General features: G+C 45.5%; 1 protein-coding gene across 1 annotated transcript in view; it reads right to left on the bottom strand.

The window, feature by feature from the left end:
• DNAH9 (dynein axonemal heavy chain 9) overlaps positions 1–16,833 on the bottom strand; it is a 286,201-nt gene that overhangs the window by 129,969 nt on the left and 139,399 nt on the right. The window contains exons 37-40 of the mRNA XM_052657972.1: positions 14,888–15,061; positions 13,941–14,148; positions 2,356–2,521; positions 328–430 (exon numbers count right to left, since the gene is read on the bottom strand). Of these exons, the coding sequence (XP_052513932.1) occupies positions 328–430; positions 2,356–2,521; positions 13,941–14,148; positions 14,888–15,061 (651 nt within the window). The remainder of the gene's footprint in view (positions 1–327; positions 431–2,355; positions 2,522–13,940; positions 14,149–14,887; positions 15,062–16,833) is intronic.

The following is a 16,833-nucleotide window of genomic DNA, read 5'->3' as shown; positions in this document are numbered from 1 at the left end:
GCCTGGCTTGGAGAATTTTGAGCATTACTTTACTAGCGTGTGAGATGAGTGTATAATTGATTCACTTTGCTGTACAGCAGAAACTAACACAACACTGGAAATCAACTATGCTCCAATGGAAGTTAATTATAAAAAAAAAAGAAAACAAAAGCTTCAAGGGGTCTGGGTTGAGGTGTTTTTTGTCTCCCTGGAAACGCAAGTCCACATCCTGTATGATTTACCATGTAAGGAGGCTGGGCGGGTGGAAAGCCATTATCCCATAGACACCAGTAACATCTGGTCTGGAAGGTGATGTTTAGGACTCCAAGGTCACAGTTCCCCCCATACCTGCAGCCGGGGGTTGATGGTGAAGCTGCCCGCGGTGGGGTTCATACAGGAAACATACTGGACATTCATGACCTCCTTCAGGGACAGTTTGTTTCGATCATACCTGGAACAGTCAGAAGCCACAGGTGAGAGATGAGTGAGGGTTCAGCCAGAGGAACGTGTTGTGAAGGTGAGCTGGGATGTGCCCAATCACTCATGTGTTTGAGAGGTTAAAAAAAGACTAGACCCATTGGTGGAAATTGAGAAACTGAGAAGATAAAAGAGCTGAGGACAAATTCCTAAGGGATGCCATGTCTATGGAAGTAGAACAGGAAGAAGAGACCACAAAGATGGGCAAAGATGTAGGAGGAAGTCAAGGATGTGTGGTGCCCAGAAAGCCAGGATTTCCAGGAGGACAGAGCAGTCAGCCATATCAAGTGTGTACGGAAAGGAAGAAGGATGGGGACCCAGTGGGGTCTGCAGGATGTCACAGTAAAGATACAGCTGTTTGAGTAAGAACAGTAAAGCGGACAAAACAGAAACCTAGTCACTGTGGCTGGAGGAGGGAGTGGGAGATGAGGAACTGGAAACTGGGGAGAGAATCTGGTAACACAGAGGGAGACAGAGCAGTAGTCAGAAAACGATGTTTTTGAACACAGCTTAGTTGGTAAAGAATCTGCCTGCAATGCAAGAGACTCTGGTTCTATTCCTGGGCCGGGCAGATCCGCTGGAGAAGGGATAGGCTACCCTCTCCAGTATTCTTGGGCTTCCCTGGTGGCTCAGCTGGTAAAGAATCCACCTGCAATGAGGGAGACCTGGGTTCGATCCCTGGGTTGGGAAGATCCCCTGGAGAAAAGAAAGGCTACTCACTCCAGTATTCTGGCCTGGAGAATTTCATGAACTGTATAGTCCATGGGGTTGCAAAGAGTCGGCCACGACTGAGCGACCTTCACCATCACTAGGTAAATTCATGCAAGTTTAGATATTGACGTGAAGGAACTGATCAGGAGGGACTGACAGGTGAAGTGAGATTTCAGAGGCAAAAAGAGTAGACACAAAGATAGTGGTGGGTGGTTAAGCCTCAGGGGAGATGTGGTGGGGGGAGGCACAGAGAGGCAGCTACGTTGTATAGATGTGGAAGCTAGAGATGGAGGTAGTGGGTGTGGTCATCTGCGGAGGCTGGGTGGCAAGCTTGGAGAGAGAGGAGAAGCATGAAGCGGGTATTTCTGGGAGCAGAAAGGTGACATACGAAGGCCATGCAGTAGAATTTCCAGGAAGGTCTTGCTGGATGCAGTGTGAGGTAGGATGGTAAGCCAGAGTTGCCTCAAATCGCTGACTTGGTTTTTTGTTTGTTTGTTTGTTTCTGGTAAGTTTAGACCTTTTGCCATTAAAAACGATACACGTGCAGGAGATAACAATGGAGCCTGTGAGATGCTCTGAGACACAAAGGCTGACATAGAGAACAGACTTATGGACATAGTGGGTGAAAGAGAGGGTGGGGCGAATTGAGAGAGCAGCACAGAAACATACACACTGCTGTGTGGGAATTTGCTGTATGACACAGGGAGCTCAAATCAGATGCTCTGTGACAACCTACAGGGGTATGATGGGGTGGGAGGTGGGAGGGGGGTTCAAGACGAAGGAGACATATGTATATCTACGGCTGATTCATGCTGATGTATGGCAGAAACCAACACAATATGGTAAAGCAATTATCCTCCAATTAAAAAAAAATTTTAATTGATTAACTGATTTAAGGCATATGTTAGGCATTCTCATCAAAGGCCCTGCTCAGTGCGATAGAACTAAGGTGTGGGTTGGGGGGTAAGGTAGTCCTGGTTAATCATGCTTTGGAAGCTTGAAGAAGGCAACTTTAGAGATAAGTGGTAAAGAAAGGATAGGCATTTTCCCTTAAATAAGAGCTCAGTAGCTTTTCTGACCAGTGCCTTCTCTGGTGCCAGAGCTGAGCTCAGATACACAGCTCCAGCAGGACAAACCAGCTTTGGACCTGTTCCCTGCCCGGCTGAGTCCCTCCGTGTGCTCGCTTACCAGTGGCCATAGTCCAGGTGCTGCCTGAGGACCGTGTGAGGCTGCACAGTTCCATAGGCGTCCACCTCGGGCATGTTCATGTCGTCAATGAAATAGATGAGCTTCTTATTGCCTGGGGGACCGTAGTTTCTGCCAGCTTTCTTTTCCAGAGGCTTCTCCAGGACAGCTGAGGAGAGAGCCAGTTAGTGAGGGAAGGAGTGTCAAAGCTCAGAGGCCAGTTCTAAGACAGTCCAGTGTCAAGGATGAGCCACAGTGCAGCATGCACGTGAGTGCTGCGTCCAGGGGCAGGCAGCTCCACAGGACCAGAGGGGAGGCAGGTGATGACCAGGCAGGGGTGGCAACAGCAGTGCCCGGGCCTCGGCCATCTGACTGTGCACGGTGTTAGGTTTGCACAGACATTTATGGTCTCACTGAAGCCTTAGAACAGTGCTGCAAGATTAGAACCATCACCCCTTTCACAGATGACAGAACTGAGACTCTGAAGAATGAATTAACTTGTCTAAGGTAGTGCCAGGGTACAGATCCAAATCAGTTAAACTTCAAGACCCATGTTCCTTCTACCACACGTGAGGCCCACGGCTTTCTTTGCAGGCTAAAAACAGAAGTCCCAAGGCCTAGTACTCTACCCTCAAGGAAATCTGCAAACAACCAGACCCTAGGTGGACTTCCCAGGTGGCACCTGTGTGGCCTCCTCTGGAAAAGGGCATGCAGTTCACTCCAGTATTCTTGCCTGGGAAACCCCATGGACAGAGGAGCCTGGGGGGCTACAGTCCATGGGGTCACAAAGCGTTGGACATGACTGAAGTGACTTAGCACACATGCACACACACACATGCACACACACACACACCCCTTCTCTACCTAAGACAGAGGAGGAGAGGATGGATGTGGTTCCCCTTCCACCCCTGGACAGTAAAAGAGGAAATCCTGGATATTTTGTCAACAGTGTTCTCAGTCCTGGGGTTTTCCCTGAGGGAGAGAAGAAACAATAGCCTCAGGGAATTTCCCAGAAGCCCCCAGTGTCATGGATGCACTGCCCCCTGCCTTGGGGTAGCAGAGCATCTCCGTGCCCTTCTAGAAACTAAGTACAGACTCTGTCCTGGAGCTGCATCTTCAATTATCCAGCCAGAGGGAAGGAATCAAAGAGTACATTTTCCCAGCCTGACAGAACTTGTTCAGAGAAAATCTAAGTAACAGGGTATATATATTTTTTTTTTTCAATAAACCAATTAGATATTTATGTACTGCAAGAACCAATACTATTACAGCTAGAGGCTCTAAGAACCGTCTCATCCCTTTTCTTGAAAAACAAGTTTGTAAACAAGGAAGAAGTGTCAACAGACATATGAAGGTGACAGATAGAAAGACATGTTCCTTTAAGAAGCTTGAATATTCTAATTTTCTGGTCCTGAGTTAAATTAAGTGTTCCAAATAGGAATTAAATTTAAATTTAATTAGCATGCAATTAACATATACTATCGACCAATTAATCACCCAACACCTTCCTACCCCCCTTAAAACATAACAACTATATATGAGATCTGTCAAAATGAAATATAATTAATGGGCTGCCAAGGACATGCTTTTGTGAACAGTCCTTCTAATAGGAAATTCTCTCCTTAGGAAGACTTGTTTCTCCTCCTCCTGAAGCAATGATATTCAAATCAACTCCTGGAATTAAGCAGACCCTGTAATTTGGGTTGATTAAGCTTTTTTGGCTACTTGAAGACTGTTGAGGAGAAAAGCATGTCAGTTAGCAAGAAGTGGGCTTGGAATACACCAGATTATCTCAAAAGGATGATTAAGAAAAGAGAGGCCTCCCTGGGAAAGGCACACACACTGGATCCCTTCTTGGCTGACCTCTGCTCCAAGTCTTCTCTAGAATGAAACAGTAGTGAGTTCTGCTTTCAGGCAGAACTGGAAGAACAGAAGTGGGTTTACGTAAGACATCTGCTCCTTGGAAGGAAAGCTATGACAAACCTAGACAGCGTATTCAAAAGCAGAAACATCACTTTGCTTACAAAAGTCAGTATAGCCAAAGCTATGGTTTTTCCAGTATTGTATGCATGAGAGAGTTGGACCATAAAGAAGGCTGAGTGCTGAAGAATTGATACTTTTGAATTGTGATGCTGGAGAAGACTCTTGAGAGTCCTTAGGACTGCAAGGTGATCAAACCAGTCAATCCTAAAGGAAATCAATCCTGAATATTCATTGGAAGGACTGATGCTGAAGCTGAAGTTCAATCCTTTGGTCACCTGATGGAAAGAGCTGACTCACGGAAAAGACTGTGATGCTGGGAAAGATTGAAGGCAGGAGGAGAAGGGGGTGACAGAGAATGAGACGGTTGGATGGCATCAGTGACTCAATGGACATGAGTTTGAGCAAGCTCCAAGAGATGGTGAAGGACAGGGAAGCCTGGCCTGCTGCAGCCCATGGGGTCACAAAGAGTCCGACACAACCGAGCGGCTGAACAACAACACTGCTACCATCCTCGTCCAGACTCTCATGGCTGGTGTCCATGACATCCTGCCAAATGATCTTCCTGCTTTTGCCCTTAGATTCGTACTCTATGTTCTCAAGACAGCAGGCAGAGGTATCCTTGTAAGATGTAAATCAGACTGTGCCAGTCCCATGCTTAAAACCCCCAGTGGCGTCCCATCTCACTTGGAGCAAAAGCCTGTCTGGTTACCTGGGCAAACCTCCCATGTTGGTTTTTCTGTCCCACTGCTTCTGCCTTCACTCCCTCTGCTCCCACCATCCTGTTTCTGACTCACGAGTCACCCACGGCCATGGCGTCTTTGCTCTGGCTGCTTCCTCTGTCTGCAATCTCTTCTCCTAAATGCCAGAAGTTTGCTCCCTCACTTACACCAGGCACTTACTTACTCAAATGCCATCTTCTTAGGAAGCCCTTCCCTAGCACTTGAGCCCAAATAAAAGCCCCCCCACCCCACCTTCTATGCCTGGCCCCGACTTCGTTTTCCTCTATTAACACTTATTACCACTTAATATCTTGTATATCTTACTTATTCATCTTGTTTATTATTTCAGTCCCTCCACATTATAAACTCCAAAAGGCCAGGAATCTTTCTCTGTTTTCCTCATTGTCATAACCCCAGCACCTAGGATATTATTTATCACAAAGGAAGGTATTCAAAAACGGATTAAAGAATGAATGAATACATGACTTAATATGATAACAAACTCCATGAATAGGCAAAGAAAGGTTTATCATACCCTCTTTGTAACTAAAGAAACAGAGGCTGACACAGGCTAAATGTGGTGCTGGAATTAGAACCCAAGGCTCTTGATACTGATCCCGATGCTTCTTTCACATGGCTGGGGCAGACAGACCTTGTGAGCCCTTCTCACTCATCCCAGGATTCCTCCAGGCTCTGAGCACCAGAGCCCTGCAGTCATTCATTTGCTGGGGATCACTAGGGACCTGGGTCTGTACAGACGACATAACTTGCACCGTATCACTGAACCTTCAGAGCAGCCCTAGCATGCATCATTATCACCTCTAAAACATCTCTCAACAAAAGAGAAAACTGAGCTTTAGGGAAATAAAGGGACTTTATTCAAGGTCATCCAGCTACTGAGGACAAAGTCAGGATTCCAACTCAGGTCTGCCTGACTATGGCAACTTATGCACCCACCATAGCACACTGCTTCTGAAACGTTACTACGATCTGGCTCCTGTCCTTCAGAAATCCCTAGTTTAGTTAACGTGCTGCCAGACCATGTTTTTTCACAGAGATCCTTAATAATCAATCATGTCTTCACTTTGCATTGGCCTGATTTGTGTTTCTGTGTTTCAACTCTTTTTCCTTAGTATTATCCAAATTCTCACATGTTAAGACATTTTAGTTATATTGTAAGGGCTCCTCACTTGTTCTTTCAAAAAATAACATATTTTGCATAATTATAAAATAATACATACTCATTATATAAAGATTGGAAAGCACAGAGAATCATAATGATGAAAATGAAAATTGCCCATAATTCTATCACCTAGCAGTAAGCCTAACTTTCAATATTTTGGTTTATTTCACTCTAGTGTATTTGCTCTGTTAGATTTTTTTCCTTTACAAAATAGGAATAATATTGTATATTCTGCCTGTGTATGTTGTTTTTCATTTCATATATTATAAACCTTTTTATGTGATAATACCTAGCCTACTAGAACATGGTTTTTAATTGCTGCATTGCATTCCATAATTTGGAGGTGCTAAAATTTACGGGATGATTTCCCTATAGTCTTAAATGTGTTGTTTTCAATTTCTTTATGTTTTGAATCCCCATTCGAAGTAGAGCATCTTGCCTACTAGATGGTAAGTCTTTGATGATTTAATTCTGTGTCATCTCCTTCTGGACTTCCCTGGTGCCTCAGCTGGTAAAGAATTCACTTGCAATGTGGGAAACCCCGTTGATTCCTGGGCCGGGAAGATCCCCTGGAGAAGGGCTAGGCTACCCATTTCAGCAGCCTATCCATTCTTGTGCTTCCCTGGTGGCTCAGATGTTAAAAGAATCTGCCTGCAATGCAGGAGACCTGGGTTCGATCCCTGGGTTGGGAAGATCCCCTGGAGAAGGGCATGGCAACCCACTCCAGTATTCTTGCTTGGAGAATCCCCATGGACAGAAGAGCCTGTCTACAGTCCATGGCAGGCTAAAGTCCATGACAGGGGACTGCAAAGAGTTGGACACGACTGAGCCACTAAGCACAGTGCAGCATCTCCTTTTTAGAAGCCATTCAGGCAAGTGCTGAAAGCTATCCATGTGATAATGTAATGCTCCTTTGAGGTCAAGAGTTTGATCAGATCTTTCAAAGTCTCATCCAGCTTTAAACTTTTTAATGAACAGGTGATGGGTTTGTTTTACACAAGGACTCAGACACCTGAGCTCCCATCTAATTAGTGTAATTACACACTCAAATATTTGTTGAGCTAATACTTCAAGTTGCAGTTGGATGTCAGGAGAATTCGGAACTGTGATGAGCATTGCTTTGGCTCACTCCCATTGCACTGCAAATACAAGTCCATCGATGCCGTGACCCAGTTCTTTACTCCTCTTTTTCCCTTTCTAAACTGTCCTGTTGATGGGTCATTGCAAATTCCTTTAGTTCTCAAAAATCACTTGTATTTCCAAAATGAATGAGAAAAGACTTAAGCTATTTAAATAGACATAAAACAGACCAATTGAAAAAGATTAAAAGTGATTTCAAACTATATAGTAGAAGAAACTTATTTGAGCCACTAATCATGGGTGATATAGTTACTGTAATGAAATAAGAATGGTTACATTGTCCTTTATGAACTGGCTCTTTGAAAGCTTAGAACTCAATCTGTGTATAATTACAGTAGCCATGCCATCCCAGATCACTGATACAAACCCATCTCTACTTTTGTAGGAAAACAAATTTTAGGCACTCAGTTCTAAAAGGCATGTATCCAGGAAACTTATAAAAGGTGTATTGGGCTACAAAATGGTCATGGTCTTCAACCTAGATTTTTACAGGAGGTATTTTTTTTTTTTTAATTTATCTTTGATCATCCTAACCTTCAACAACATCCAAGAGTGGATCATTAGATGATAACCCAGTGAAGGGAAAGGAAGCAGTGGCCCTGGGTCTGTGGTGTTTAGAGCAGCTGGAGGGACACAGATCTGCCTCCTCAGCCAAGATGCCAGGGTTATTAACCTGCTATTGGTGCAGCTGCTGGCAAGTGGTCAGGTGAAGCCTGAGAGTGTCACTGAACAACCGAAGGGCCTCTTCTACTTACTGTCAAAGGCAGAGACACCCATGTGCTCCAGATATTTAGACAAGTGGAAGCAAAGTTGGCATTCTCTTATGGAAATGTAGATGCACAACTTATCAAAGTGGATGGATACAATAGCTCAATGAAATAAGACAGCTTGGCTATTAAATCACTATGCAACTTTGAGGGAGGTCACGTAAGACCTCTAAGCCTCATTTTCTCATTTTGTAAAAATAGAGACTGTTATCAGATCCCTGATGGACATCATTTCCATCTTCCTTCTCCTTAGTTATGTTCCAGCTAGAAACTGGCCATGTGACACAATTTTGAACAGACACATAAATCAGTGGGATTCCTGGAGTGCTACTGTTTCCTGACAAGGGCACGAACTCTTCCCTTTATCTTTTTTTTTCCATTTGGAATGTGGATGTGATGGCTGGAGCAGCAGAGACTCTGCTATCCTGAAGGAGCGTCTAAGAGAATAATAGATATTATAGCCTCAATAGCATTGAACCATTGATTCAGCATTAGCAACTACCTACCTCAAGACTTCTTGTTGCATGAAAAAAACTCTGTGTCATTATCAGATTTTCTCCTTGTTGTTCAGTTGTTCAGTCACGTTTGACTGTTTGCGCAGCACACAGGTGGCCAAAGGATTGGCGCTTCAGCCTCAGCATCAGTCCTTTCAATGAGTATTCAGGGTTGATTTCCTTTAGGTAGGACTGACTGATTTGATCTCCTGGCAGTCCAAGAGACTCTCAAGAGTCTTCCCCAGCACAAGATGAAAGCATCAATTCTTGGGCACTCAGCCTTCTTTATGGCCCAACTCTCATATCCACATGACTACTGGAAAAAGCATAGTTTTGACTATACGGACCATTGTAGACAGACTGATGTCTCTGCTTTTTAATACGCTGTCTGCTGCTTGCAGTCAAAAGCATTACTGATAACACAGGGGCTTGGCATAGTAAAAACTTCAAATAAAGCTGTGCTATCCACACTGATAAGCAATGTGAATGCCTTGAAACACAAGCCCTGTTTGCATTTGAAGGAGTTTTGAATCTGTTTAGAAAAGTACTCAATGGAGACCCCAGAGCTGGAAGCGATAAGAGAGGAAAGATGCAGGGAATATCAAGCAGCTGCCTTCTCTATAAAAGAACATCTGATTTGAGAAAAATGGCATCCAATGGACTAGCAGGATGAGTGAGCTGTAAAACACTCCTCTGGAGACCTCAGTGAATTGACCTGCTTGGTGAAGTTATTGCCCATTTGTAAGCTGGAACATTTTTTTCAAAAACATTATTTTTGCTTTAGCATAGCTTATGCTAAACGTCTTTTTTTTCCAAGCAAAAGGGGCTTGCTCATGCTCCTTTTGTTTTGGCAGTTGGGGCTCAGGGATTTTTGTATCGTATTTATAACTTAAGTTTGAGAAGGATTTTAATATTGTTAGAATAACAGCTTCCATTTACTGAGCACTTATTGTATGCTAGGAATCATTCTGAGTGTTTTACATATTTTGCCTTGCTATTCAGGAATGAAAAGAATTAACTGTCATACCCTCAACAACATGGGTAAATCTCAAAATCAAGCTGAGTGAAAGGAGCCAGACAAAAAAAAAAAAAAAAGAGGGCTATTATATGACAATTCCATTATATAAAATTCTAGAAATTGCAAACTAACCTGTAGTGACAGAAACAGATCAGTGGTTGCCTTAGACACAGAGAGGGGACTGGGGGGGGGGGCACGTGGTTGGGAGGGAGGGAGGGATTACCAGGGAGGTGAGCGACTCTCAAAGCGTTGAGTGTGTACGTTATTTCAAGCATAGAGATGGTTTCATGGTGGGTAAATATTTAAAAACTTATCGGACCGTGTGCTTTAATGCATACCATGTATCATATGTCAATTATAACTAAAAAATATTTTATAAATGGAAAATGTTGAAAAATTATGTTGCATTTTAGTAGGAGAATGGGTAAATGAGCTGTGATTTAGTCACACAAGGGAATTCTATGCAGCAGTGAAAACCAGTGAAGAAGCACTCCACATGCATTAAGACAGACAAGGATGAGAAAAGCAAGTTACCAAAGGAAGTTATAATATGACACATACTTAAAATTTAAATACACACAACAACATCGTGTATTTCATGGCTACATACATATATCGAAAGGGTAACTTGGGAATGATGGTGCATCAGCTGTAGTGGTCCTAGTCTGGTTTCCAAGGGCATGATGGGGGAAGGGCTGGGGGGTGGTGTGTTAGCTGTACTTAAAATGCTTAGATCCATAGCAAGACGACAGAAATGTTAGCATCTGTGAAGTCTGGGTGGTGGGTACATGGGCATCTGTTATACTCTTGTCTGTACTTTTCCGAATGCTCGAAATATTTCATAATTTTAAAAACGTTTAAGTCATTCTCCATCCCCACTCTTAGCATCCAGTTCCCCTTGCCAAGGGCAACTGCTGTTGCTTGCGTGTCCCTCCGGAGATATTCTTAGGAAGTATAAGCATGGATGTGCGAGTGTATATGTATGCAAAGTTTTATATGTCTCTTTTTAAACAAGACATAATTTGGAGCATACTATACACACTGTTCTGTATTGTGCTTTTCTCACTCGACAAAGATTTTGGAAATGGAGCCAGCTTAACTCATAAAGAATGTCCTCATTCTTTGTAATAACGCCTGGCATTCTATCATATGGATAACCAGGCTATTTCCTGTCTTTGCCATCATTACATTCATTACCTTTTAAACACTCATTCTGCACATCTGTCTGGGTTTATACTGTCTGCCTTCTAAAGCAGACTGTACCACATCACTTTCAACATAATTCCATAGGGTCTTAACCACAAACCGCAGTAAAAATGCTGGGCTTCAGAAAGAGTGATGGAGGGCAACCCTGGAGGTCCAGTGGTTAAGATTCGGTGCTTACACTGCAGAGGGCATGGGTTCAATCTCTGATCAGAGAATTAAGATCCTGCATGCCGCATGGCCAAAACCAGAACAGAGACATGGACTCCTGCTGTGGGGGCACAATTTGCTTCTTGTCTGATGTCAGAGCAGCCACCCTGTGGGTTCCTGCATCTCTTTTTTACATTTTCTATTTCCCCTTGGATACCAGCTTTCTTGTTCCAACTTTTATAACTGCTAAGCACCCTTCCTCTTGCCATTTTGTTACTTCTGAAATGTTTTCAGCTAAGAAGCCAAATGAACAAACTTGTTTGGACTGTGACTAAAGTGATGGATGGGAATTTTCAAGTAAGGGAATCTGGCATTTTTCAGAATCAAGGATATGAAGCTCCTCTCTTTTTTTCTTGGCAATGAATGTTTATTCTCTAGTCAAAGTACTTTTTACATTATAAAATCATTACAATAGTATTCTAGAAAATAATCTTTCCAGACTCAAATAGTGTCACTAGTGGTAAGAGTAATATTATCAAATATTTATTTCAATTTCCAAAGCGTTTTATTTTCAGGGGAGGAGGTATAGCATAGTGGTTAAGGGAGCAGGCTCTGAAGTCAGACTCTCTGGATTCAAACCCTGGTTCCACCACTCACTGTGTAGCCTCAAGGAGCTTATGTAACTTCCCTGTGCCTTGGTTTTCTAATCTATGACATGCGGGGGATAAAAGGACTTACTTCACAGGTCTGCACAAGATTAAATGATTTGGGGACTTCCCTGGTGATCCAGTGGCTCAGACTCCAGAGGGTGGGGCGGGGCTGTTCCGGTGTGAGGAGTGAGAGGGGGGGTTCTCTCCAGCCTGGCTACTACCCTCCTCTTGTGGGGAGACTGGCTTCAGCGCTTCTTCAAAAGGAGGCTGCTTCTAGGGTCAGCGTGAGGAGTGTTTCTAAACTAAAGGAGACTCGACAATCAGTGAAGGTCAAGAAAGTGGCTGGGGTCAGGGAGGCAGATGCAGTGACCCTTGGGATCCCTGAGGGCCCCCGTCCGCTCGGGAGCCCAGCACGTGAATGCCTTGTGAAACGCACACTCCGCGTGCGCAGCAGGCTGGAACTGCCACACCAGCCTTGTGGCACCATGGTGACCTTAGGCAGCCACGTGCTTGAACCCGAGCCTCAATTACCCCACGTGTAAGGTGTGAGGGGTGCATGAAATGACCTCTAGAGACCCTTCTGGTGCCAGGAGTCTGTAAGCCCGTGGGAATCTTTCGGTAGGTTTTCTGTTTTCTTTGTCATCAAGGCACTGACCTGCTCTGTGTGGAACTCCTGCCCTGGAGGAGTTCAGCAGCCAGGGAAGCACTTCGGGATGAAGAATGGGAAAGGGGACCTTGCTAAGGTGCTGGAGAGAGGGACAGACAGGGGAGGGGACAGGCAAGAGAGGAGTGGGAGGGGAGTCAGCTGGGGAGGTGCCTGACCTCTGTTGCAGCTCAGAGTGGAGGACGTCAGGTCCCCCGCTCCATGCCCCCTGGGCCCTTTATGTGAGCAGCTCCTTGCAGGAAATCACCCTCAGCAGGAAGCCCCTTTCTTGTCACTTTAGTGAAGCTATAGTGTAACTAGCCTGGAGCACTACAGTCCATGGGGTCACAAAGAGTTGGACATGATGAGCACCTCACACACACATACTGTAACTCACTTTTTAAACCAGGCACGCCCATGCTCTACTTGCCCTTGCCCTTGACCTGAGCACTCCTTTCAAATCATTTCATCACTCAATACCTAACTGACTAACTCGTCAGTTCTTCCCATAGATCAAAGAAGTAGAAATGGCAAATAAGCAATTAATAGATTGATTGCTCCTTGGAAGAAAAGCTATGACCAACTTAGCATATTAAAAAGCAGAGACATTACTTTGCCGATAAAGGTCCATATTGTCAAAGCTATGGTTTTTCCAGTAGTCAGGTACGGATGTGAGAATTGGACCATAAAGAAAGCTGAGTGCCGAAAATTGATGCTTTTGAACTGTGGTGTTGAAGAAGACTCTTGAGAGCCCCTTGGACTGCAATATCAAACCAGTCAATTTTAAAGGAAATCTACCCTGAATATTAATTGGAAGGACTGATGCTGAGGCTGAACCTCCAATACTTTGGCCAAAGGATGTGAAGAACTGGCTCATTGGAAAAGACCCTGATGCTGGGAAAGATTGAAGGCAGGATTAGAAGGGGACAACAGAAGATGAGATGGTGGGATGGCATCACTGACTCAATGGACATGAGTTTGAGCAAAGTCCGGGAGTTGGTGAAGGACAGGGAAGCCTGGCGTGCAGAGTCAGACACGACTGAGAGACTGAACTGAACCGAATTAACAGATGATCAGACCTCTCCCAAGATTCCTCTTCAGTCATCTTGCAAACAAATCAAACTGTATGAACAAGATGACGTTTAGAGCAGTGGTCCTCAACCTTTTTGGCACCAGGAACTGGTTTCCTGGAAGACGATTTTTCCACAGACTGAGCGGTGGGGGATGGTTTTGGGATGATTCAAGCGTGTTACATGTACTGTGCACTTTATTGCTGTTATTATTGCACCACTTCCACCTCAGATCATCAGGCATTAGGTCCTGGAGGCTGGCGACCCCTGGTCTAGAAGGTCTCTGGAGCTGACAAGCCTGCACGCAGTGCGGAGATGGCCACGACCCTGACCTGCCCCATCCTCATCTCAGTGATTAACTGAGATGACTTGTTTCTCTTTAAACTTTCTCACCACGGAGCAGTCTTGGGAAGCAGTTTTTGGGAGACGCTGAACCCGCCGTCTCCCCAGATTGCTGGCACTTTGATTAAACGCCCCTTTCTCTTCCCTGGTTGGCGAGTGAGTCCCTGACTTTGTGCGCAGTGAGGAGCAGGCCGGCTCACTCAGTTACCGGTGTGCTGACACTCACCCTGCAGCATGGCTGATGTGGTGTAGTAGTTGAAGGGCACGTTTTTCACCAGGTATGCCTCGGGGTCCAGGCTGGCCAGCTTCGCTTCCACCAGCACCGACTTGCCGGTGCCCGCAGTGCCCACCAGCATGACCGGCCGCCGCCGCGCCAGGAGCCGCTCCAGGAAGTAGCAGAGGCATATGGTCTCGCTGGTGTGCACCAGGCAGGCCTGGGGTCAGGGGGAGATGGGGTGGGGGTGGCGGGAGACAGGAGGAGAGAACTGGGGGCTCGTGGGAGACTCACATGCTGTCAGAGCACCCTGGGGCATTTCAGGAGAGGGAATCGCGCTGGGGTTGGGGGCTCTCTATTGCAGGCAGGAGGGGCCCCTGTTACGCAGAGAGACCCTTCCGGTAACTCATGCTGTGGTTAGAGGGCACACTCATCCGCTTCTACTAGAGCTGTTTGCCTCCCTGAGGCCTCTGGATTGTATTTTAAAGCCTTCTGCCTGATCAACCCCGTGCTGTCTCAGGATGCCTGCAGGGGGGTCTGCTAATTAAGTTACCTAGGCTTGGGGAGATCTTATGACTATGCTGAGGGCTTCCCAGGTGGTTCAGTAGTAAAGAACCTGCCTGCAATGAAGGAGACATAAGAGACACAGGTTCGATCCCTGGGTCAGGAAGATCCCCTGGAGAAGGGCATGGCAACCCACTCCAGTATTCTTGCCTGGAAAATCCCATAGTCAGAGGAGTCTAGCAGGCTATAGTCCATAGGGTCACAAAGAGTCGGACTGAAGTAACTTAGCACGCACACATGCATCACTATATTGAACCTCTAATTTCCTCTGAAAAGAAAAGTAGCTAATTCTTAATGAGGTCAAACCTTTTGGGAATGCGTCAGGGGCTGCCACGAGAGCCACCACAGATTCTGGGGACATTACATATCCCTGGTCGCTGCTCAGCCACACTCACCTGCAGAGGTGTCTCAGGGTCAAATTCAAACTGCGGGATGAGCTTGGACCAAGGCTCGAATTTCTTGGTCTCTGGGTCTATGTAATAGTCAAAGATGGTTCCTTGGGAGGGAAATTTGATGGTCTTGAACTCGTTGAGCCACCATTTGCTGAACTCTGCCCGGTGGTCCACGAGCTGCCCAAACAAAGCAAGTCAGGAGTCAAGGCTCTGCAGAGCACGAGAAGTCTGGACAGGCTGCCCTGCATCAGGCAGAAGGTCAGGGCCGGGAGCACAGCTGGCTCCTCCTTGTCCCCCGAGGACCAGCCCGAACAAGGCCCAGCTAAGCAGGGGCTGCTCTGGAGTGTGTATGTGTGCACCTGCTGGACCACGGGGCTGGGTCGCCCTGGCCTGGTGCATCTCAGAGCCCTGGCAGGTGGAGGGGAGGGAGGGAGGGAGGTGTAAGAACAGACAGAGAGGGATCCTGAGACCCCAAGAAGGGCAAGTGCAGCCAGGAACTCTCAGAGACCTATCCAACACACCCCTCTAGACTCCTGAGACTCTGAGCCATGTCCAGGACAGCAGTTGGGGACAGAAGGAATAAAATGGTGCCTGTTGGGACTTCCCTGGCAGTCCAGTGGTTAAGACGTCACCTTTCAGTACAGAGGGTGTGGGTTTTATCCCTGGTCCTGAAGCTAAGATCCCACACACCTCTTAGCCAAAAAACTCCAAATATAAAACAGAAACAATATTGTAACACCTTCAATAAAGACTTTATAAATGGTCCACATTAAAGAAAATCTTTAAAAAATAAAATGTGACTGTAGACACCTGGGGGGCACAGGAAGAAACAGCGATAAGAATCTCAGCGGGGAGTGGAGTACATAACCACCAGCAAGTCACGTCTTTTCATGCCGCAGTTTCCTGATCTATAAAATGAGGATTCTAGAAAAGAGTATTTTTGAATTTCCTTCCAGAGCTAAAATCCTCAAATCTAGGGGCAAATCTAGAGACAAAGCTATACAGGTCTTTCTGACAGAAGGAATAGACAGAGACACGGTATTTACATGCACCCATATGAAAGCATGAGCCCCGAAGACAGGGCTGTGCACCTGAGTATTCAGGCTATTTCTTTCAGACCGAAATGTAACACCCACGCCCCCCACAACACACCCACACATGTACACACAAACGCCCACTGCTACCGGCTACCTTCTTGGGGAGCCAACCCACTCTTTGAACACACAGACCTAGGAAAAGTCCTGAGGAGGTTCAGAATGGGCAATTTAGGAAATGTTTCTGCAGAGCAGGACAGACTAGGAAGCTGGGCGCATGGCAATGAATCTGAACTTGGAAGAAATGGCACTGACTTTGCTGTCTACTTGGTAAATAGGATTGCATTCTTGCACCTTAAAAAGAGAATGGAAATAGGCTCTAAGGACAGGTTTGTTTGCTCTTCTTATTCTGATGTGAATTCAGATTAAGGGGACAAAATATCTTCCTAATATCTGTCCTCCTCAATCAGAAATGTGAGGGGAAACAAATCCCAGTCTTTGACCCTTGGACGAAATTCTTTTTTTCCCTCTGTAATTCTTTATTAAAAATACTGCTGAACATAGAGACTGGAAACGAGATTAAAGATGAATAACCCAGATTGGGATCATGACATCAGAATTTAACATACTGGTGCTTTTTAGGAAAGTTGTTGACATCCAAATTGTAGATCCAAGGTCAAAAGCAAAATGCAAAGGTACCCTCAAAAATATTTACTGTGAAGTAAATACACTAGCTCAGTCGATAAAGAATCTGCCCACAGTACAGGAGACCCAGGTTCAATCCCTGGGTTGGGAAGATACCCCGGAGAAGGAAATGGCAATTCACTCCAGTATCCTTGCCTGGAAAATCTCATGGACACAGGAGCCTGGTGGGCTGCAGTCCATGGGATCACAAAGAGTCGGGCATGAGTGAGT

Source organism: Budorcas taxicolor, chromosome 19, assembly GCF_023091745.1.
Source record: "Budorcas taxicolor isolate Tak-1 chromosome 19, Takin1.1, whole genome shotgun sequence".
In the NCBI taxonomy this organism is placed as follows: Eukaryota; Metazoa; Chordata; class Mammalia; order Artiodactyla; family Bovidae; genus Budorcas; species Budorcas taxicolor.
This window is presented reverse-complemented; position numbering and strand designations above follow the sequence as displayed.